This window comes from Camellia sinensis, chromosome 13 (genome assembly GCF_055761805.1).
Source record: "Camellia sinensis isolate YWXY chromosome 13, ASM5576180v1, whole genome shotgun sequence".
Taxonomy (NCBI): domain Eukaryota; kingdom Viridiplantae; phylum Streptophyta; class Magnoliopsida; order Ericales; family Theaceae; genus Camellia; species Camellia sinensis.
In genome coordinates, this window is record NC_138973.1 from 64,499,085 (window position 1) to 64,524,304 (window position 25,220).

General features: G+C 31.2%; 1 protein-coding gene and 1 pseudogene across 1 annotated transcript; both read right to left on the reverse strand.

The window, feature by feature from the left end:
- Nucleotides 1-10,565: 10,565 nt before the first annotated feature.
- Nucleotides 10,566-13,808, reverse strand: LOC114262034 (ACT domain-containing protein ACR8). The gene is made up of 7 exons (XM_028202361.2): nt 13,350-13,808; nt 12,838-12,883; nt 12,624-12,738; nt 12,396-12,463; nt 11,733-12,299; nt 11,535-11,639; nt 10,566-11,439 (listed from the first exon to the last, which is right to left on the reverse strand). The coding sequence occupies exons 1-7, from the start codon at nt 13,409-13,411 to the stop codon at nt 11,077-11,079; spliced, it is 1,326 nt and encodes a 441-aa protein (XP_028058162.1). The 5' UTR covers nt 13,412-13,808; the 3' UTR covers nt 10,566-11,076.
- A 2,298-nt stretch (nt 13,809-16,106) lies between these two features.
- On the reverse strand, nt 16,107-16,760 carry LOC145805449 (secreted RxLR effector protein 161 pseudogene; annotated as a pseudogene).
- Nucleotides 16,761-25,220: the final 8,460 nt, after the last annotated feature.

Below are 25,220 nucleotides of genomic sequence, written 5' to 3' on the forward strand. Positions count from 1 at the left end.
GCTGAAGGTTAAGCAAAGCTTTTAGCGACTCTTATATGTTGAGAATCCAAACAAGGTATAGCAAGATACTTTGAAGAGTCACCTATGTGAGTGTGAAGTGGGGTCATTTCTAGAAGAATTGGGAAGGCCAAAATTCTTTGAAACTACTCATTGAATCAGGCTAGTGCTCAGGGCCATACAAGGCATACCAGTGAGAACATAATGGTGGTACGAGTAATTCCCATGTGAGATTTATTGTCTTAGTTTACATAAACGACAGAGCAGTTCAAGATGTCATATTTACTGATCAGCCAATAAACTCGATAGGTTTTCACTAGGAGAGGTTCAAAACTAAAAGCTACTTTCTCTGATGTCGGGGTTAGTCCGTTGTACTCTCTCTCTCCGAGTCATTATTGTTGAACGGTGTCCATTTGTTGAGTCATTCAGTCAATTTTTATTCATGTGGGGAATTGTTAGAAAAAATGAGTTTCTGGTCACTTTAATTAAATATTAAAGTGGGTCCCAACCATCTATTGTGTTGGGTTCAAGTGGGTCTAGATACTTGCAATGAAATCTTTACACCACAAAAAGAATGGCCAAAAACCATTGAGAATTTAATGAGAAATTGCTTCATGAAGTTAGCTTCATGAAAGAGATAATGGGATTTGTAACTCATGCAATATTGCAGAGCATAATGGTGCATTAGTGGAATTTGTAACTCATTTCTTTATTGCAGAGGTTAATGGCGCATTAGTGACCAGCTATAAAGGCCGGAGGCTCCTCCTCTCTTCTCTCTACATGTATAAATTGAGACCCTCCTGTCAAGTCTCAAACACACAAATTTTTGCTTCTATTTTACAAGTCAGTTTGCCAGAGAGTTCCTACAGTAAGGGAGTGCTGCCACGGGTTTTAAGGAAACTGTTACCGTGCAAATTTCGGTTTGCTTTCTTTACTATTTTATTGCATTGAGTATTTCTGTTGTAATTTAGTTGTAATTCTTAGCATGTATTCTTAGTATATAATTTTAATTTATTTGTGAATCTAATTGTTTAATTTCACAATTTAGACAAGAAGCAGCTAATCTTTAATTTGTGAACTAAAGAGAATATTTAAGGCCATTTAACCTTTTGCCCAGATTCAACATATATTGCTCATTTCTGGGTTTCATATTGTAGGGGTTTCACAGAATAAGTGTTTATGCCTCATTTTGTGATTTATTTATTATGTGTTAGTATAATTTTTTATAGAATTGATTACATTTAACATCTTTGTATTTTTACTAAAATCTTAATTTGGCTTCTCAATTTTTAATTGTAACAATTAACTCCTTATACTTAATTAAATTGTAATATCACGTTTTCATCCATTTGATATTAAAAAGTTGACAAAACATATCATGAGTCACACATGACATTTTTCTCATCTCATTAATACCTCTAAACTGTTATCAAAAAATTTCACCTCCCTTGTAATTTGGTCACTCCACTTTTAATTTTCATTAGTCTTATTAATGGTAGAGGAACAAAAGAATGACACTGAAAGATTATTTAAAGTGTAACACTTGACTGTCACAATTAAATATATATATATATATAAAAATATTGATGAAAGTATGTGTTAATTGCAGTTAACTCTTTTTTTATGCCTAAAGTGGTGCTAATGGCATAAGTTTGAAAAGCCTATTAGCTACTTTAATGCTAATTTTGCCAACTACCTTTCTGATGTGTACACTAGAAAGAAAGAAATGCCCTAGGGCATAAGGTTCACAAGTACAAACCCCCAACTATCTTAAATTGCAAGTAATGTTGCTGCCCCTACTCTATTGCCTATTTTTTCTTTTGGACTTCACTTAGTTGCAATAATAACATATGCTTTGGTTATGAAGAATCAATCTAGAAGACGTGTCAAGAATAATTTGCTGCCAAGTCTAATTAGATAGTTGACTTGTGAAGGAGATTCATAAGGTGCCATTGTTTTGGAACAGATTCTATGTATTCAGACACATGGTATCAACAATATTCTGTCTGCATTTGCACCACTGGCTATTTGCAAATGTGGCCTATTAAAAGCACCTACCTAGTTGACATTGTCTTATGGTTTTGGCTCAAAGCACAATTAAGTTGAAATTTTAGCAAAAATTATCAATATTTAATTGAATCCAATTTTCATTTGACGGCGAAACGACTAAAATGTATACCTAACTTATATTTAGAACTATGCTAAAGTAAATTGATTTTTTTTTTTTAAAAAAATTTCTGAACATCATGTTCATCATAATTCAAAATGCAATCACATGCCTCCATAATCCATAAGAGATGAAGACGAAATTACACCAAAATGATTGTTAAAAAATTATCTCAATAGATTGAGATCCTCTCATACCCAAAAAAATTCTCAATGAAAAACGGAATGCAAAGTGAGGAACAATCTTAGATTGAAATTCTTTCTATTATATAATTGTAATGAAATATCTATATTATAAGATCCTGTATTGTGAAAAATTTATGCCAATAAATGTAATACTTTTCTTTTTAAAAAATTTGAAATAATAAGAAGTTCATTTAACTATTTTACAATTACCTAAAAACATTATATTGTGTTTCAACTTACAGGAAGAATCTAAATCTGATCAGGAGTGCTTGCGATTCGGTTTTGGACTGTTTGGTTTGCGGTTTGGACCCGCCTGCATATGTGCGAGTTACGGATTGAATTTTTTTCTTTAAAAATTTATTGTTGGGTCTTTTTTTTTCCGTTTTGTAAATATTTATTTTAAGCATTTTTTCCTCCATTTTCTAAAATGCTCAACATTAATAATTAATGAATTAAAACTTATAAAATTACAAACACAACAAAATCAATTCCTAACACAAACAAATCATTTAAAATCCTAAACTTATAAACTAACACAAGCACTTTTTTCAAAATCCTAAACTAAATCATCAAAATCATTCACTATCCAACAATACAATTAAAGTAAAATCATTCAAAATCCTAAACTAACATAAAAATAATTCTTCATTAACTTTTACATTTATCCAAAATGTAATAATAAAATAACAATGAATTATTGTCAAATTTCATCCAATTCAAACTCATTAAATAAAATAAAAACATTTGTAAACTCACAAACTCCATCATAAATTTTTTTAAATATATATATATATATATATATGAAAGAGTCTAAGTGTAGACGGATTCTTACGGGTGCGGGTAAAACTCGCAGTCCACTTGTAACTCGTAATAATGTCATATTTTAAACCGTATATACTCGTATTGTATCTACAAAACTACCTATTTATATGTGATTCGATTCGAATTCGAATAACCCCATGTGCACTCATTTGATAATCTAATCTAGTTCATGTGATTCTCTCTGTGGAAAGGCAAAAGGCCAGCTCAGCCACCAACTTTGCCAGTACTTTAGTCACAATCTCAATCTCACCCAAAGGAAGTTGAAATTTTTGTTTGACTGAGGTAATAACATTTACAATAATGTTAGAATCATATTTTTATATTGTAATTTTTTATTTAAAATTCATTTTGTTTTTCCTTTGTAACAAGAAAAATTATTAATTAAATTTTTATGTTTAAGCTTTGCTAACGTATTATTCATAAGGAGAAATACAACTTATATTTTTAGAATTAATCTTTGTTAGATCATTTTCAATGGTTATTTAGATTTGTCATCAAATTTGAATTTGGTGAAATATTATTCTTTTTTCTGTTTCAACCGTTTCATCAAATAGATATCAAATTCAGAATTTTACTTTTCTTTCATCAAATTGAGTACCAATATATCTTTTATCGAATCACTGTTCATAGCTATTTGATTTTTACCACCGAATGTCCTCCCAAATAAGCACCTCTTGGCAAAATTTTGTGAAAAAATTGCACTGACTAGTCGACCGCTTGATCTACCGCCTCAAGGCAAAAAAAAAAATTATATTGGCTGGTCACCCGCCTGGTCGATCGGTATTTTGATGAAATTCCTACGTTAAAGCACTTGATATCAAAAGAATCTATTGCTCAAATTTAATACAAAAATTAATACACCGTTGAAGATACTCTTAATGCAATAGCATTATACACACAGAATTAGTTAGAAAATTATTAGAAAATCATCTGTTGCAAGAGTTTTAATGGTTGGTTTTGTGACTGATTCTTCTATAATATTTCTCCTAACTAATATAGACTTTTTATTTTAAATGAGAGGTAGATTTTAATGATGAGAGTTTTTATTTACACGGGACATTTTGATTTTATGATTTCTTATTTTGATAGAGACACATCTATCACATTAACAGTGATGGATCCCATTACTAATACACTAGTAGTGACTTCAGAGTTTATTATTTAGAGTTCTAAATCATTTTTATTTGATAGAGAGACTGGACAAAAAATAATAATATCTAAAAAGATATATATTAATAATAAGATGATTTATTTTGAGAAGTATGGAATACAAAACTTCCAGCGAACATCTAAGTTCCCTAATGATAGAGCCGTTACACCGAAAATACGACACTGTCCATACCACGTGAGTTGTGAACAAATATTAAATGAAAGGTTGATACGATTTTATATAATGTCTATTAATTAATAAAATATTATAGACATGATTAAGTTAATGCTTCATGTTTGGTGATGTTTGATAAAATTAAAAATTAAAAATTGAAGATTAAAAATTAAATATTGAAAATTGAATATTAAATTTTTTAAGTTAAAAAGTTATTTGATAAAAAAATTTAAATGTTAAATTAAAAATAAATTATTTGATATGTATAAAATCAAATTTAAAATTTATTATTTTTAATTATATATTTTAATTTTTATATTGTGATGGTAGTAGTGGTAGTGGTAGTGGTAGTGGTAGTGGCATGGTGGTTGTAACGATAGTAATGGTAGTTAATGATGGTGTTTTTATGACAATAATGACAATGGTAATGAATGTGATGGAAGTACTGGTGGCGGTGGCATGGTGGTGGTGGTGGTGGTGGTGGTGGTAGTGGTGGTGATGGTGATAATAATTGTGGTAGTGGTGGTGGTAGTAGTTGTGGTGGCATAATGGTGGTAGTAGTTATAGTAATGGCGATAGTGGTGGCAATGGCGGTGGCATGGTGGTGGTGGTAATAGTAGCGGTGGCATGATGGTGGTGGTTGTAGTGATGGTAGTGGTGGCGGTGGTATGACGGTGGTGGTTGTTGTTGTGGTGGTGGTGGTGTTAGTTGTAGTGGTGGCGGTGGTGGTAGTAGCGGTGGTGATGGTGAGTTTATAATAGTATATATTGATATTATGTTTAATATTTATAAATTCAATTAAAATTAAGTAAGTTTTATATGACTTAATTTTTTTTTAAATTTTAGTCTACATTTTAAGAGGAATTTAAATTTTTAAGTGATATCAATTATTATTATCAAACAAATTTATTTAATTATCACTTAATCAATTCAGTTTTAAGTGTTAAATTATGTTATCAAACACCCCTTTGTCATGAGCTTAATTAGGTAATTTCCATTACTATAATATAAAATTATACTCTTTCCGTCCAAAAATATTAGTTTCTTAATACATTTTTCATTGTCCCAAAATATTAATCACTTTTCAAAAATCAAGGATTAAAATAATATAAATTTCTTATTTTGTCTTTCTTTTAAATTTATTAACAACACAAAAAATACAATTATAACAATTTATAATTCCAAAAAAATGTACTATCAAAAGATAATTTTGAAAAATTAATATTTTTAAAGTGTAATAATTATACTATCAAAAAAATTAAATTTCCCAAAAATGAATTATTATTTTGAAACGGAGAGAGTAATATTATTATCTTACTTAATTATTTTATTTTTTTTCTCACAAACATTACATCCAACTATAAAAAATTCAATTATCTTCCCAAACACAAAATTTAGTCTATTAAAATAGTCAAAAATTAAAATAACCTACTAAAATAGTAACTTCCCAAACACCCATGATATGTCCTATCCTATATCAAACCAAGTGTAATTATAGAGTGATTAGAAAGTTGGTTAAAAGTTAACTTTTTGACTTTTTTTAATTTTTTTTGTCTTTTTATATATAAAAAATATGAGAGGTGATATGATCCCAAAATGAATTAAAAACTAAAAATTAACTTTTAACTAATTTTCCAAATTACCCCTACATTACACCTCTCTCTCTCTCTCTCTCTCTACTATACACACTACAATAAGTCCAGCTCCATCGCATCTCTATTTTTCCTCACTAATGCACATATACTATCCATTACTAAATTTGGTTTATTTAGGATGACTTTGGAGAGTAAGTTAAAAGTTAATTTTTTAGTTTGTTTTAATTTTTTTTTAAAAAACGTATGAAAAAATAAAAAAATAATATGTTTCAAAATAGATTAGAAGTTAAAAAATAACAATTTATCCATTTGCCAAAACAAGCCTTAGATTTCTAACTAGAGACCATTACCCCTACGGAAAAACACTATTCCACCTCAGAGGATTTGATTTTTTAAAAAAAAAATATCTGGTTCCTTCACAAAATAGAGGACTTCTTTCAAAACAAAATTGAATCAATTCACACCCTAGAATTTTAATTTTCAACTTAAGACCCTAAAGTTTACTACGTGTGTCAATATTGACCCACTGTCCGTCGCTGTTTGCACATTTGATGGAGCTATTTTTTGGGCACATTTGATAGAGCTATTTTTTGGGACCAAAATCACATCGCATATCTAAGTTTTAACTAAACTGATCATAAGTTACACTTGAATAACTTGATTTTTTATAATGTATGTGTCTGAATTGATCCAAATAGTAGATTGTTCAAGTTTTGACTTAATAACTTATTAAATGTGTTTAACTTGTTTTAACATAATATTTACATAATGAGTTTACTTTAAACAAGTTTTTAATGAATTGAGCACAAATTGAATTCGAATAACTTGATTTGTTTCATAACCTAGTTACAAAGTGACAAACTAACAACTCAATCAAATTATTTTTGTATTCTCACAAATAATTAGAAACTAAAATTGAAGTAAAATAATCTAAAGAAAAACTCAATCAGAATTGCATGATTCATAAATAAAATACAATCATTCTAACACTATTGTATAAAATTATTCTAAATTAAATACCGTGATAAGATAAACAAATAATTGCTTGTCACTCTTACATTTCATTTGTTTGGATGAAAAACGAAAGTTAACGGAAAATATTTTTTTCTGATCAATGGAAAACAAATTTATTTCGACGGAACATAATTTCTACTTTTAAAAAGTGAAAAACGTTTTCCAGACTAAAATTTTATTAATGTCACCACATCACCACCATTATTCTCACCTCTACCACTATACCATCATCACCACAGCCTTCACCACCATCACTGTCACCGTCGCCATCACCACCATGCCACCACCTCCACCTCCACCCCCACCCCCACCCCCACCCCCAACTCCACCTTCGTTCTATCTCCACTTTCGTTCTATCACCACTATCACCAAACATAAAAATATAAAAAAAAAAAAATTATTTTTCACTCAAACAAACGAAACTTAATTGCACTATCGAACAAACCCAAAAAGATTCAAACGATAATAGAATTTTGAAATAAGGAGGGAAGAGATAAATTCAAAACAAGCAAGGAATTCTCTATTTTTAAATTTCACTATTTTTATTGTTGCTACACAATGTTTCTAAATTTTTATACCTCAAAACTCTTTATATATAACCCAATATTGTAAGTGTATTGAAATGAAACAATAAAAAAATTACAAATTTGTTTTAGTATAAACCTTAAGGGGTTGGTTTAATGGGTGCAGTTTGGAGGTTTGGGAATGTATTATCTCCAAGTCTCATATTCAATTTTTATTAAGTACTCTCAATTTCTTAAAATCACATTTACGAGTACTGTTCAAAATTTATCGAGGTGAACTGAGAATAAAGAATATTTGGACGAAAGAAATTACAACACTTGTGTCAAGAGTAGTGGCGTTTTCTTTGGCGGGGATAAAGAGACAGGTGTAAAACAACCTAGCCGTCTCTCTCCCTCCATTTGACCACTCTCAAATTTTAATTGCAATTTTTGTCATTAAACTATTTTAAATATCCATATTATTCAACATATAAAAATACAAATATGATTATAATATATATACCTTCACTTGCAGGCTTCAACTTGTATAAAAAATATATATTTCATATTTTTTGGATATTTTTTTTTTTGGGGGGTGGGGGGATTAAATATATTTTGGATTTTACTTTAGATATTTAATTCTAGTTGTATATATTTTAAGCTAGAAATCAAGTGTGTCTGTATGAACAATCCAACAAATAAAATATGAAACACCATTTAGAATCTACACAGCTGCAGTGACTAACAATCAAATAATTTACAAAAATAGGTCTTGTTAATGCCGATTCAATAGAAGTTTGTCAAGAAGTAAATAATATAAATAAAAAATTCAATACACATTTCAGACATTTTTATATTTTTTTTAAATACGATTTTACACACATACCAATATTAGCTATTGTATGTTGTGCTATGATTAGTATTTTTCTATAAAAATAGGGAAATTCTAATATACATCCTTTCAAAAATAGTATATAATATATATCTCTAATTATGACATTTTTTTCTTTAGTTAGTTATGACTATTTTTTTTTATTTAGTTATAATATTATTTTAATTATGACTCATCTCATGTTGTGTTTAGTTATAATATTTTTTTCTTTCTTTTAGTTATGATTCATAAAATTGAAATTATACTATTTTTCTTTTTAGTTATGAGGTGTATGTGATGCACACTCTTTAAAAGGTATGCACCATAGTATTTCCTGTAAAAATAATACAATAATATTATAATTATGAAATTTAAGTATCAAACTTTGAATATTAAATGTGTTACTGATGAGTTAAGGTCATATTTGATTCACAGGATTAACAGTGAAGATATTAATAATTCCATCAAATTAGTGTGGTATTCACTATCCAATTAGATTAGTAGGATAAATTATCTCATTGTCCATTGTTTGATTTGTATTGGATAAGAAAATACATGAATGTAGGATAATGACTATATTTATTTTCTTTTTCAATCTTACCCACCATTTATGTTTCTTCACAATCTTTACTTTATCAAAAAAATTTCATAAACGTGGTTTTGAAAAAAATTATAAATAAATAAATAAAAGCAAAATAAAAATACAAAATACAAAGACCATGTTTGGTTTATTTTTTAATTTTTTTTAAATATAAACTAATTTTATAAAATAAATATCAAAAAATATTTTTAAATTTTTAAAAATTATTTTTAGCCTTCTAAAATATAAAATTATATAAAAATAATAAGTGTTTTAATTTTTAGTCAAGGGAAAAAAAATATTTTTATTTTATTTCTCAGCTCAGGATATATAATCTCACCCCTACCCCATTACTAATAATCCTACAAATTTGTTTGATTAATTATTCATTGAATTAATAATCTTGATACAAAATTTTAAAACAAACACATGATTATTGGACTTGCGGATTAATAATCTCAATCCTATATTCTAATTCTGTCAATCAAACAAGCCCTAATAACCTTATATATGTTACATCTTTTATAACATATCATATTTTGTTTATCAACAATTTATAGGACACATTCACATTTGTTAAATTCAATAAGTTCAATATAAATGGCATTAATATACAACAAATATGAATGTTTACCATATGACATAATAAACCAAATACAATAACAAAATACTCTTTCTAGTATTATTGTCTCGTTAAAAGACGGTTTACCATGGTTGAATTCAACATATGCTATTATATATGACTACTTACTATTTTATTTCATTTTCTTTTTCTTAGTAAAATCAACCAAACAATTTAGGTAATAGGAGGTGAGTAGTAGTTAGTTGGTGTACCAGCACAATCAATTCCTGGATTCAAATTATAATGGGTCCCTAAAACCAAACCAGCTTGTAAAATTGAGTGTGAATGCAGAGAGATACTTGTCAACCTTTCTCATGGCGGCTAGCTAATAAGCCCTCACCACAAAGACTTCCCCTAAACTTGGCTTAATTAAAGTATCTCCTCCCCATCACCGACTATTGGACCTTTTTAGTCGGTTACTATTACTTTCTAGAATCAACAAAGTCTTTCATTCTTTTTATTTTATTTTCAACCCATAGAATAAGTCAATTCTTCCTCAAGAATACATTGGATTTGAGATATTGTTAATATATATTGTTTTAATTTGTTAGCATTATATTTATTTCAGATTACAAAGATTTTACATCAGAATCTCACCACCTAGAATATGCCACAGTGAAATGGGAAATTCTTAAACTTGTCTTTTACCTAGTACCCAAGTAATTCTGAATTAAGCAGATTGAATTTGAAAAAATATATATAGAATCTAATAAAGAAACAGAGGTATCAAAATAAGAATCTTGTCACAATGGTTAATTAAATTTAATACTAGTAGAAAACTGACCCCTGTCCCCTTGAATTAATCAAAATTCATAAGACTAGATTCTTCCTTCCAACCAAACAGCACCCAAAAACAAAAACATCACAACCGAGAGAGAGAGAGAGTTAAAAAAATCACGTCAACCATAACTAAATACTTAAAGAAAACATCGTTATGTACATATGTGTTGTGTAAAACCAATTTCTTTTCCCTCTCTACCTCTACTATTTTCTTCAACCTGCCACCAGACAGTCAGCAACAAACCAAACCCTAATCACAACTCACCACCACCATCTATTTACTATTGGGAGAATTGAATTTCAATGAACAAAAAAATGAAAATAATTGCAAAATCATAGGGGAGTGTCAAGCATACTTGTACCTCCATATTTTTGCAATTATTTTTATTTTTTTTATTTACAGAAACACAATTCCAGCTTTCTTTTCCCCCCTTGTTTTACCTCATTACACAATTTGAAATGGTGGAAGTGGCCCCCCATAATAACAAACTATCACCAAACCCACCTCCTCTCCTTAATTATATCTTATGCATACATGCCCTAACTCCGAAGCAAAGTATATACCCTTTTGGAGAATCCCCCCAAAACCAATTGCCAATACAGTGGTCTTCTTTCTTCAAGAGTATGATCTGATCAATCCCAAATTGTATAGATTCCTTCTCACTAGGCTCCCAAGTGATAACAACACAGCCCCACCAACCCCTACTGTTTCCTCATCACTTTCTGCCTTTTGATGATGTATCAATGGCAATTCATTCACTTTCAAGATACTCATTCCAATTTTTTGTCTCACTGATTCGATGATCTTTGGGTCTGCAGGGTACCCACTCGCATCCGTCACGTAAAAAACATTTAAAGCCGTCTCACTTGTAGTCGATATCTCCGCCCTTGTAATGTTTAGACCATTTTCGCGGAAGGTTCTGGTTACATCCGCCAAGAGCCCGCTCCTATCGGCTGTGCATAGCTCTAACCTCACACCCTGTCATCACAAAACTAGCCTATGAGACTTTCAAATCTTATACAACAATTCACAATTCAATAATTCTTGTTGTCAAAGCGGGAAAAGAACAATACCTCGGATGCTCTCCTTTCTATTGCAGCTTGTAAGCATAGAATCACCCGTTGCTTTTCAGCTTCTGAACTAATTGGGGTATCATCTGTGTGCCTAATGAAGAACTCCTGAAACCAAATTAAACAAAACCCAGGTAAATAAACTCTGAAATTTAAAATTTTACATTGAATTCATGAAAGGATTCAAGAATATATTATTACCAAATATGCTGTGTCCCCTGTTGTGTTGATGGTGGCATGGAAGACAACATATTCCATATCTGTCAACGTGCATACGACATCAAACAGAAGCTTCGTTCGGTCCTTGCACTGAATGTTCACAATAGAGTAACACCGCTCCAAGCAGTTCTGAACCACAACAAGAGGGCGATCGCCACTGGTCCTTATAATGGGCTTACGCTCATAATCACGATCTGCAAACATCATTTGATGAAGTCTTCGCTCTGTATGTGTAACGGCCATGGATACTGTTGTCTTGGCACTCCGGATATCATTATCCCCTTTAAGCACATTTCTCAACCGTCCTTCAATTCTATTGATCTTTTGGGAATCTTCAATGGGGGAACCTGAATCACAATCCTTTACATAAATGAGTGAAGCAATTCTTCCATTATGGGTCCACATTTTCGATTCAACCACGTTGCATTGCAGATCAGATAGCACTGCAAACACCTCGGACAATAGGCCGAGCCTGTCTGTTCCGGTTAGTTCCAGAGCTGTCAAGCCATCGATGCATTTTGATGTCGCATAATGAATTGTACCAAGTGACTGCAGCAACACAAATCAAAAATTAATTAATTATTTAGTTTTCATCAATTTAAATAGTGATTAAGATTTGAAAGAAATTTTTTTTTTTTTTAATACCTTTTCAATGTAATTAATAACGCTCTCGTCCGCTAACTTGTTTCCCTTCAGATCAGTCACGTGAAATACTGTAAATGCAAATTCTAACCACCATTAATGGAAATTCTCAAGAATCTTCAGTTTCATTCTTTTTGAAAATATAAATACGCTAATGTGCTCCTGGGAGGAGGCGCAGTTTAGCAGAAGCTCCATAATTGAGATTAAAAAGGAAGGTTTCGCTGTGCTTACCGTCCATGAACCACCTTCCATCGGAAGATATGTACGCTTTCTTAATCGAAAGGTTTAGATCCGTGAGAACTTGAACCGCTTCTAGAAGAATTCCGTGTTTTCTCACACTATCAACCTGGAAAATTCCAAGGGAAAAGAAACGAATAGTCAAAAATTTTGTCAGATTTTGTCTCTATTGATGAGTGTTTTTTGTTAGGGTTTCTGAGAAGCTTACCATGACCAAAGTTGCGTTGGCAGAACAAGCATTGTCGATCATGACTCTGCAATAGAAGAGCCCAAGACAAGTCAGAGAGGCCTTTTTTTCCACACACGAAAATTGAATTGTAGAATGTGAATGCAAAATTGTCGTAAATGGAAAAGTCAAGTACGAAATTATGGAAAGAAGAATAATGAAGATCAGAGATCAAAGATTTCGGAAGGAAAAATAGAAAAGTACGAAACAAAAAGCAAAAAAGAAAAAAAAATAATTAATTAAATAAATAAGAAGAAATTACACAGTATCTACAAAAATTAATTTCTGATTCTGAAATAGAAATTTAGAAGTTTTCCAGATGTGAAAAATCAGACTCGGAGAAGCTCCAAATCGAAAATTTTGAAGAACCAAATACACAAAACAGGGTCGACTAAAACCATGACTCCAAGAAAATTGCAGAAATTGCTTTACTTGCTCATATTCACTACAAAGCAAGAAGAGCTCAAAACATTGACGTTGATAGCAAAACTGACCTCGGAGTGTTCATCCTTGTCACGAGCTTTTCATACTCGTCCAAATACGCAGGCCACTCCATGCTAAACTTTCTTTTTGCTTTCGATAATTTCTCGAGAAACAAACAAGCCAAATATACAAAGCACCAACCAGATCAAGAGCTTTGTATATATATATATATATATATACTTCCGAAATTGAACTTAAATAGACCTCGAAATTGAATCCCTGAACGAGCGACGAGTTGTACAAAGAACCAGCGAAGCAAAACAGCGAGTCTTTGTATGAAACAAGGCGAGCAACAATGCCAGTTATGTGTGTGCTCTCTCTCAGAAATTTTTACACTAATCGACCTAAAATTGGTAAGAAAGTATTTTTCTCTCTAGAATTGATTTGGATTTTCTCTCTCTAGATAGTCGAAGCACAAAGCACGCTTTGTTGTTGCCCCCTTTGCTCCTGGGTCATATTTATATTAATATATTTTAATTTTATTACTAATAATATTTATGTTTCTGAAACCACGCCTATACGCAAAGGGTGGGGCGGTCACGTGGCGTGACTAATGCTTGCCCGACATACTGCCCAAACTGACCGCTCTCTGTCTCCCAATATTGTTGTGAGGTAAAGTGATTTGAAAATGTGCCTTTACATGTATTAATTAGTATATTAATTATTATATTAATATCAGTAATAATATTATTATTAATTTTAATTATTATATAAATTATAAAAATTAAAAATATTTTAAATTATATTATATCATCAATTGATATATAAATTGATAAATATAATATTAATTGATTTGAAAAATTAGCTAAAAGTTAACTTTTCAAATTTTTTTTTTTGTTTTTTTTTTGTTTTTTTGTGTATAAAAAATATGATAAGTGATTTGACTCAAAATAATTTAAAAACTAAAAAAAAAAAAATTATTTTACTTCCCCAATGGCACCGGTGTAAATTATGCACCGGTGTAAATTATTGTTCGCGATGTAAAATTATGCCCTCCTTTTTTATGAGACTGCCCGATCAAAATAGTTGAAAAAAGTAAAATAAATTAAAAATTAATAAAAAAAATATCACATTTGAATTATAATTATTTTATTTATTTTTTTACAAAAGTTAAAAAAATTAAAAAGGCCAATTCAAATAATTTTTTTTAATTCTAAATTAAAATAATCGAAAAATTAAAAAGTCAACTCACTCTCGAAATGAAACTTATAACTCATAATTTGTCTTTTTAAAATTTAACAATTAATATTTTTTTGTTAAAATTTTATAAAAAATATATTCAGCTCATAAATTTAGATTTAGATTTAAATTTTTTTTTCCTCAAAAAGGTTTAGGCATTAACTCTCGTAAAATGACTAAAATACCCCCTCTACATATAAAACATACGAAATTCTCTAAAACCTCATCTCCTTCTCTCACTCCTCTTTCGATCAATGTCCCTCTCTTTCTACCCTTTTCACGCACTCAACATCTTTCTCTTCTATCTTTTCATCGAAGGCTCTTTTATAGCCAAGGCACTAGCGACAACTCCCGTTTCCGCTAGCAGAACTATCTCGCCCTTCGCTTGACAGTTTCACCTGCGAATCTCACCGATCTGAAGATTTTCAAGGTTTTGCCAAAGAACTATTTGGCTATTGAGAATTATGAATTGTTTCCCTAAATTGAAGAGTTGTTGATGTAAAAATTAATGTACATGTAACCATAATAATGCAAAATTGAACTTTACATAATATTGAATTCAATACATCTTAAGAATAAAACTATACATCTCAAGAATAAAACGAACATATCTCTGTCAGTCATTGAATTAGAGAAATTGAGAAAATATCCCTAATAATTGAATCTTGGATTCTTGGCTCACCTTCTTCTCTATGTCTCTCTTAATTAGGATGACTATAAAACTTTGAATGATGAAAAAATACTCATATTATGTAAGGGGAGTCACCTATCCTTATATAGAGAAGAGAAGATGGCCAGATAAACTCTATCAGAAGAATTCATGTCCATCAAGGTTTCCTTCTTATCTTAGAAGAGTAATTATCCCATATTTAAAATTCTAATTACTGAATTTTATCTCAAATATTGACTTTATCTAGTTGTGGAGTCCAAATAAAATAAAACATGTAAAAGATATGTAGGCTATTGGGTCATACCAGAAAATAAGTCCAACATTCTCCCACTTGACCCATTAAGCCAATTATGATGCAACTATGAGTTTTTTTTTCTTTTCTTTTCAAAATATGCAATATAAAAATAAATTTGACTCATTGGATTCCATACTAAAAACTTTGACACGTGATCACGAAATTTTAAAAATAGCCAATAAGTTCAAATATATTAGAAACTATAATACTGTGATTACTTTAGATCACCAATGTGAGTTATAGCGATTATATAACATTTATGTCATATTTCCTTCTATGCACCACACCATCGATAACCTTCACCAACCCAGTCCATTATCGGGATATGTAATTATTTGCCTAAAAGGCTCCTGTAATTTGTCTTGTTAAGACATTTCATGTTTATCAATATTCAAATTAATGTGTATACACACTTTTAGAAACAGGGAAATAGAAACAAAATTATTATTACGCAAATTGTATCAAATAAAAATAAGAACTCAAGATTAACCATACACATCATGGGTTGCTTAAAAGACTCATCCTGATAACGTGCTCTTTGTATGTCTTTGGTGGGAATCCCTTTGTGAATGGATCAGCAATCATAAGAGAGGTGCTTAAGTTTTCAATTAACACTTTTTGTTTCTAGACTCTTTCTCTAACAACTAAGTACTCTATTTTCATGTGTTTGGAACCACCGGAGTACTTTTCATTCTTAGAGAAGAAAACTGCTGCGATATTGTCATAATATATCTTCAACAGCATGGCAATTGAGTCAACAATACCAAGTCCTGAGATGAAATTTCGCAACCATGAAGCATGATTTGTAGCCTCAAAGCATGCCACAAACTTAGCCTCCATAGTAAATAAAACAATAGTGGACTGCTTCACACTCTTCCATAGAATTGCTCTACTAGCCAATAGAAAAACAAAACCTGATGTAGATTTTCTACTATAAAGACAACCAGCAAAATTTGAGTCTGAGTATCCAGTCACTCCCAACTGTTCTGATCTCCTATAGGTGAGCATATAGTCCTTCATTCCCTGAAGATATCTCATAACTTTCTTCACTGCTTTCCAATGTTCCATTCCAGGATTACTTTGGAATCTTCCCAACATTTCAACTGCAAAACTAATATCTGGTATGGTACATGTATGGGCATGCATTAAGCTCCCTACTACTGATGCATATGGAATGTCCTTCATTTGTTTTCTCTCCAAGTCATTCCTTGGACATTGTTTTTCACTTAATTTATCACCCTTCATGATGGGTGTATCACCGGCTGAACAAAACTGCATATTTAATCTCTCCGAAACACGAATATATCCTTTCTGAGATAGTCCTAGCAATCCTCAAGATCGATCCCTAAAGATCTCTATGCCAATAACATAATTTGCCTCACCCATATCGACCATTTTAAAGTTCTTGGAGAGATATTCATTGGTTTTATGCAATAAGCCAAGGTCATTACTAGCTGCAAAATGTCATCCACATATAGCACCAAAATAATGAACTTACTCCCACTAACCTTTAGATATATGCACTGATCAACTGCATTTTTCTTAAATCTGAAGGAGGTAATGGTATCATTAAAACTTAAATATCATTGCTTAGAAGCTTGTTTAAGGCCATATATGAATTTCTTTAATTTGCAAGCTAAATGTTCTTTACCTTTCTTTGCAAATCCTTCTAGTTGCTCCATATAAATTTTTTCATCCAAAGTCCCATTTAAAAAAGCAGTTTTCACATCTATTTGATGTAACTCTAAGTCATAATGAGCTACCAATGCTAGGATGATTTTAAGCGAGTCCTTCTTAGATACTAGAGAGAAAAACCCTTTGTAACAAGTCTGGTTTTAAATCTTTCAATATTGCCTTTTGCGTCGCGCTTGGTCTTGAAGACCCATTTACACCCGACCTTTTTACAATTATTAGGCAATTCAACGAAATCCCAAACACCATTTTGTTCCATGGATTTTAACTCTTCATTTATAGCATTGACCCATGTAGTAGAATCATTACTATTCATGGCTTGTGAAAATGAGACTGGATCTTTTTTAATCTTAATATCAAAATCAGATTTATGTAGATACGCCATGTAATTATCTGGAATAGCAGGCTTTCTTTCCCTCTGAGATCTTCTCAGAACTACTGGTTGTGGTGATTTTATAATATTTTTATGGTGGTTTCTTCATGAAGTGCTGAAACATGAGGTGGTGAAAGATTTTCATTATATCGTTTGTTTCCCTCAGCCTCTGGAATAGTCTGAGGAACAACAATTTTTCGATAAGGGTCAAATGTTGGCACATCCACCCTAATTTTCTCGAAATTCTCCACTCATGTTTTCTCACTCCCATTAATTTCACCATTCTTTAGGAATCTAGCATTACCAGTTTCCACTATCTTGGTACTGTGATTAGGACAATAAAATTTGTACCTTTTAGACTTGTCTGGATAACCAATGAAATATCCAGTTATTGTTCTTGAGCCAAAATTTTTCTTTTGTGGACTGAAGATTCTTGCCTCTACTGGACAGTAAGTGTCTTAAACTAGATTTCCTACCAGTCCACAACTCAAAAAGAGTTGTTGGGACCACCTTACTAGGAACCCTATTTAAGATATACATTGCAGTCTTTAAAGCTTCACCCCACAGTGAAATGGGTACAATTGAGTAAGTTAACATACTCCTAACCATATCTTTAAGTACGATTACGCCTTTCAACAACTCCATTCTGCTATGGCGTACTAGGCATTGTATATTGAACACGAATGCTTTTCTTTTCTAAGAATTTGGCAAATGGGCCAGGATTTTAGCCTGACTCATCATATTTACCATAATACTCACCACCCTTGTCTGATCTCACTATTTTAACCTTTCTATCTAATTGTCTCTCGACTTCAGTTACATACACCTCAAGGATGTCAACAGCTTGAGACTTTTCATGAATTAGATACACATATCCATAACGTGAGAAATCATTTATAAATGAGATGAAATATTTTTCATCACTAAGACATGGGATGTTGAGTGGTCCGCAAATATCTATATGAATTATCTAAAGAAGCTCATTACTTCTTGTGGCACCTTTCTTGGTGTGTTTGGTTTGCTTTCCTCTAATGCAATCCACACATATCTCAAAATCAATGAAGTTTAGGTTTTCCAAAATCCATTCTTTACTAATTTTTTAATTCTATTTCTAGAGATATGCCTTAACCATCTATGCCACAAGATTGAGGATTTTTCATTAATTAGACCATATTTTAAACCAATATTTGAATGCAGAGTTACTAACAATTATGCAAACTCATGATTTAAGGCAATTTTATATAAACTATCACATAAATTACCAGAACCAATCATTATTGAATTAAACATTAAATTAAGTTTTCCACAACTAAATAAAATTGAATATCCAACATGACCTAATTTGGATAACGAAACTAAATTTCTAGAAATTGAAGGAACATAAAAAGTGTTTTCTAGATCCATTTGATGACCCGTCTCTAGGATTAGTCGATAGGTTCCTACATCTACGATTTCAGCATTGAGACGGTTCCCTATATAGACAAATCTTTCACTTTCCTTGGGTTTTCTAGCTGAGAGGTATCCCTGCATGGAATTTGTAATGTGGGTCGTGGCCTTAGAGTCAATCCACCAAGTGTTAGAAGGTGCTTCAGCAAGATTTGATACATAACAAAATAAAAGAAAATTTCTTACATTTCTTTTTGAACCAAGCTTTTTGCTTGCTGCAATCTTTCTTCACATGTCACTTTTTGCCATAAAAGTAACACTTGACAGTGAAACCATTTTGAGCATGATTTTCTTCTTAGGCCTATTCTTTTTCTTTATAGCTCCATGAGTTACAGCCAATGTAGTTTGACGTCGTTTCTCCCTCAACCTTACTTCATCCTGAACACACATATTAGTTAGCTCATTCAAACTCCAATTAACTTTATTGGTGTTATAGTGAATTTTGAATGCGCCGAACTGTGACGGAAGTGAGTTTAGAATAAACTGCACGAGGAAAGTTTCATCAACTTGCATCTCTAAGGTTTTAAGCTTTGCAGCTTTGTCAGCCATGTTGAGGATGTGATCCTGAACTCCTCGGTTGCCATCATATTTCATTATTGTCAATTTAGCCATAACAGTTCCAGTAAGCAAAGGGACGCTAGATGCGAGAGAGTGCAATGAGGTGGGAATTGTCACTGAAATAAGATAGAACATGTGACGCCCCAAATTTTACTCTAAGGGTTAGGGTAACGTCACTGAAGAGTCCTTTGGTCAATAACCAAATAAGATCTCAAGAAGGTCGGAAAAGTCAATATAGCCTCCTTTGTAAGTCCGACCACCTTAGATAGCAAGCTATCTTTTTTACAGATCTTAAAAGGTTAACATAAGGTCTCATAAGTAATGTGAAGATAGGCACAAACAATATACATATTAAAGCTTTGCAAATTATAATGATGAACTATTGATATCACATAAGTCTTTTTTTGGGACAAAACTTAGGTATATCTATTGTCCACTCGTCAAGAATCACTTCTGTAGGTGTAAAGTAATTTATGCAACTTTTCAGTTAGTCATGTTACCTTTGGGTATTCAATTCTAATTTGTCAAATTACATAAGTTACATTACCCTACCCAGTTCATAATTATTTGAAAGTGACTCTCCTTTGGGCTAGTAAACCCTATGAATACGGAACTAACCAAAAATATTTTCAATTCATTAATTTGAGTTATTTAATTATTATTAATTCAATCACTATTTTATGATTTCTAGAATGTCTTTTATATGATTGCAATTACCAATATGATAATAATAATAACTCTAAATGAACATGAATATATATATATATATATATATATCAAATTATGCAATATGACAATCATGAATATCTCATATAATGGTCAATAAGAATTACACCTAATATAAATTAACCACTTCAATATTTAATATTCAATGTCATAAAATTATATCATAATATCAAATTTAAATCATGAAAATATATAATATCATACTAATAGACAATAAGTGTACATAATCAAACAAGGTAAAAACATAATTACTGAATGATTGAACAAAATTCTAAAATTGTTTTTAATCTATGCATTTTATCATAACGACAAGCAATATAAAAATTACACTCAATCCAGTGTCATATTATGATGATTATAAAGATTATTACTATAAAAATTAATAATAAATCAAAGCATGCATATTACATGTTTATCAAGTCAAGGATTAAAATTCTAAAGTAATATCGTCACCCCAATACTTGCAAGAATTACAAACATAGACATTATTGCTGCATTTTAAAAATAAAATGCACAGTATACATGGGAGAAAGCATGTTCAAACATTAAGCAAAAGAGTAAAAGAACAGTTCCCACATGTAAAGATCAAATAATTGAGACTTTGCTTTTAAAATAATATTTTAAAGTCAATACAGATAATAAAATGAAGGTACCCTTTATTAATAATTATAATAACAGTATCATAAATATATTATTACTCCAAGGTGTATTGATTCACAAAACTAAGGTTCTAAAACCACATGTAAAAATTAATTTTCATGTAACCATAATAATGTAGAATTGAACTTTATAGGATCTTGAATTCAATACATCTTAAGAATAAAACGAACATACCTTTGTCAGCCATTGAATTAGAGAAGTTGAGAAAATACCTCTAATAGTTGAACCTTGACTTCTTGACTCACCTTCTTCTCTCTGTTTCTCTTAATTATGATGATTATAAAACTTTAAATGATGAAAAAATTCTCATATTATGTAAAGAGAGTTACCCATCCTTATATAGAGAAGAGAAGAGGGCCATATGAACTCTATCAGAAGAATTCCTGTCTATCAAGGTTTCCTTCTTATCTTAGAAGAGTAATTATGCCATATTTAAAATTCTAATTACTGAACTTTATCTCAAATATTGGCTTTATCTAGTTGTGGAGTCCAAATAAAATAAAACATGTAAAAGATATATAAGCTATTGGGTCACACCAGAAAATAAATCCAACAGTTGAAGCAGATGGCATTACTCCGACTGATAGCAGAGAACTTGATTGCTGATGACGACAATGAGGGCTCTTCTAATGCTTGCTTGCAGACATTTATTGATGTTTTGGAGAAGAAATTTGAGTAAGAGAAATCGAGGTTGTTGAAGGATGACGAGAAAACAGAGCCAAACAGAGCACTCCAAGAGAATGGAACATAGGCCAAAGAAAATGTGGTAGTGTAATTACTTTTTGAATGCTTGATTATGTGCTCGTGATCTAGTGGATTGTAATTTTCAGTTTACTGTATTTGTTCTAGTGCTATATTTGTGAATCTTATAATTATTTTCTAATCTCGTTGATACGTTTGGTTCTTGAGAAAATGAATTAATGGCGTTGCTTGTTGCTGCTACTGTGGCTATCACTCTGGTGACCACCACCATTATTGATTTTTCTATGTACTCCAAAATCAGAGAGTCTTCCAAGATGAAAAAGAAATTAAACAGATAAAATATTTGAATAGATAGTAAAAAAAATTAAACAGATAAAAAAATATTTAAACAGATAGTCAAAAAAATTAAACAAATAGATTAAGAGGTAAAATTGAAAATAAAATGTCCTCTAAAATAATAAAATGTACTTCTGAACATAATATTTTATGTTATCCCAGGTAGGCAATCCAAGAGGGGGTGAATTGAGTTATTAAAAATTTCACAATATTAAAATTAACACAATATTCAGAATTTTAATAAATAAATAAAAACAGAATAATAATTATCAAAAGTAAGAGAGATAGGGAGAGAAAATCAAACATTGAGATTTATAGTGGTTCGGCATGCCAGGCCTACGTCTACTCCCCAAGGAACTTCCTTGAGAATTTCTTTACTATCAATTGAATAAATACACCATCAAGCTTGTGGATTTGGCACCTGACTTACTCTTATCTATTGAGCCTCACTCAACAATAAATGCCTTACCCTTTCAAAATCTCTCACAAAAATGAGGAATAAGATAAGTGGTACTTAAACCCTCTTTTACAATAATTCTCTCACAAAGAGTAGATATGAAAGTGTAAGAACAAAGGCTAGATTTAGATTTGAAAGTGAAAGAACAGAATACAATATACTTAGAATTTTAGAGTTCACAGAAAATTTTCTCTTCAAATTCTTGATTTTTCTCCACACACAACACTTCTATTTATACACAAAAATATATCCGTTGGACACTCCTTGCTGACGTCATGGCTTACATAAGCACGCTGTTGATGTCGTGACTTACATAAGCACGCTGCTGACGTCATGGCTTATATAAGCACGTTGTTGATGTCGTGGCTTACATAAGCATGCTGCTGACGTCATGGCTTACATAAGCACACTCCTTGATTTTAAATAGTCAGCAAATGTTAAAAGATAAAAATAAAACTAATTTTTTCTTTTCCTTTTTTTTGTTTTTTCAAACATGGAGCCACCGGTTTTGTAGACAATTTAATACAAAGTTCACAACTTTCAAAGAACCAAATGAGTTGCTCCATCTTGTTTTATTATAATATATAACTTCATCTTTTCCTTCTTGTTTTATTATAATATGATTTACTCAATGTAGTGTAAAAAATTTAATTGCTCATGTGATGTATTTTATTTATATTATATGCATTCTATATAATATTCTAATCAAATATTTGTATATTTAGTAAAATCCCTTTAAGTAATATTTATAATAGATCTGATCATATATACTATTTTTCTGTATATGTTGTAGAGATTTTAAATTAAATATAACATTCCACTCCATATCAATTTTGTCAAACGAAGACAACCCATTAATACAAAATTTGTCAAAATAATACAACCAATCAATATCAAATTTGTCAAAAGATGAATAGTAATCAACCTAATTATTCAAAAAGTAAATAGTAAAGTTTTCAAAAATATTTTTTATTTAAATAGTTTTTAACAAATGTATCATACAATATATATTTTTAATAGATAATATTTTGTATTAAATAATATAAAATATGTATATTATTTACAAATTTTCAATTAATATTTTAGACATTATCAAAATTAAACAACGTGATTAACATTTTACAAAGAGCGTGCTTCTCCACACAAAAAAAAAATAATAATAAAAAAAAACTCATGGGACCTATCACCTCATATCATCCTTACATTAGACTTTTTAACAACTTTTTCTATAAAAAAAATTAGATTATGCATAAAATATTTGACACGTTTGTTAAATTTTTAGGATAATAATGTATTTATCGAGTGATCCGTTTGCACTTTATTGATAAGATAAGGAAGATAAAGTGCAAATAAAATCACCAAATCAGAGTATTATTATCCCAAAATAATCAATAACAGATATTATTATCCTAAAAATTCAACAAATGTGTCATGTGTTTTACATATAATCTAATTCTATATAAATTTCTAACATAATCAAAACAAAAATGGTTAATTGTGTCTTGTACAGAAACTAGCTTATTCTGATACAAGTTTTTTATTGCACAATTACAATTGTCACTTAGAGATGACAAATTAAAATTAATTGAGAGTAGAGGTGTAAATCTAGCTCGGCCAGGCCCCAGACCGGCCCATGTCAGGCCCCGTGGGCTCCCGCCAAAATTCGGGACTAGCCAGGCCAGTCCACGGGCCAAAAAAGTAGGCCCATGGCCAGGGGTACTCGGGCCGGCCCGGTGGGCCTGAGCCTGGCCTTGGGCTTGGGCGGGCCTGACCATTTTTTTTTTGTTTTTTAAGATTTTTCTACCAAAATTTTATTATTTTTCACTAAAAAAGACATTGAGCCTCAGGTGGGCTGGGTTTTGGGCTAGGCCTTGAGTGGGCTTTAAGCGGGCCAATGGGCCGGATCGGGCCAGGTGAGCTGAGCCCACAGATCGAAACGGGCTTCAAAATGATGGCCTAGGCCCAAGGGCTCAGGCTCGGGCCTAGGCCCAAACGAGCCTAAATGGGTCTGGGTAACCCCAACCCGCAGGCCATTTTTACACTCCTAATTGAGAGTTGAGAGAGATTGAGGGTTTAAGAGAGAGAATTGTTTGTAAAATTTATTTTGGACAAGGGGACATATTTATAGAAGTTTGGAAGATTGAAGTAAATTTATAAATAAAAAAAGAATTACCGTTGTGTTAAACGATAATATGGCCGTTAAATTAATTTTATTATTGATTTTCTTTTAAGGCAACAGATGTGCAGACATTTAAAAAAAAAAAAATCATTCATTGCAACTTACAATGATCATGTGAGTGATGCATGACATTGATAAGGGGGCAGAGGGTAGGCAGGTAGCACTGGCAGAGGGCAGCAGCAGATGTACAGAATTTTTTATTTTTTTTCATTCATTGCAACTTGCAATGATGATGTGAGTGAAGACTGATGTATGACAAGGGAGGGGATAGGCAGCACTGGTAGGGGGTAGCATCAACCCTGCCTCCCTGTAAGGAAATGACCTTTTTTTTTATTATTTTTACCGTTGTTGCAAGATCAAGCCTTTATTTTATTTTATTTTTAATTATTTAACTGTTGCAACTTGTCTTTATTTTTTATTTTATTTTATTTTTTTAAAAATTTGACCGTTGGCAGAGAAAGTGCTGGGAGGGCGGCGCTGAGACGATCCCAAGGCTCGATTTTTTTTTGGCGAGGCTTCAAATGAAAGGCCCAGACCCATGACCAAGGTCTTGAGTTGGGCTCAGGCCCAGGCCTAACCAAGCCGAAATGGGTCGGGCCCATCTCAGGT

Coding starts and splice junctions, on each gene's coding strand:
- LOC114262034 (XM_028202361.2), bottom strand. CDS start 13,411: ATGGAGTGGCCTGCGTATTTGGACGAGTATGAAAAGCTCGTGACAAGG. Junction 11,640..11,732: donor CAGGGGACACAGCATATTTG/GTAATAATATAT, acceptor ATTTGGTTTCAG/GAGTTCTTCATTAGGCACAC. Junction 11,440..11,534: donor TAGAAAGGAGAGCATCCGAG/GTATTGTTCTTT, acceptor TTGTGATGACAG/GGTGTGAGGTTAGAGCTATG.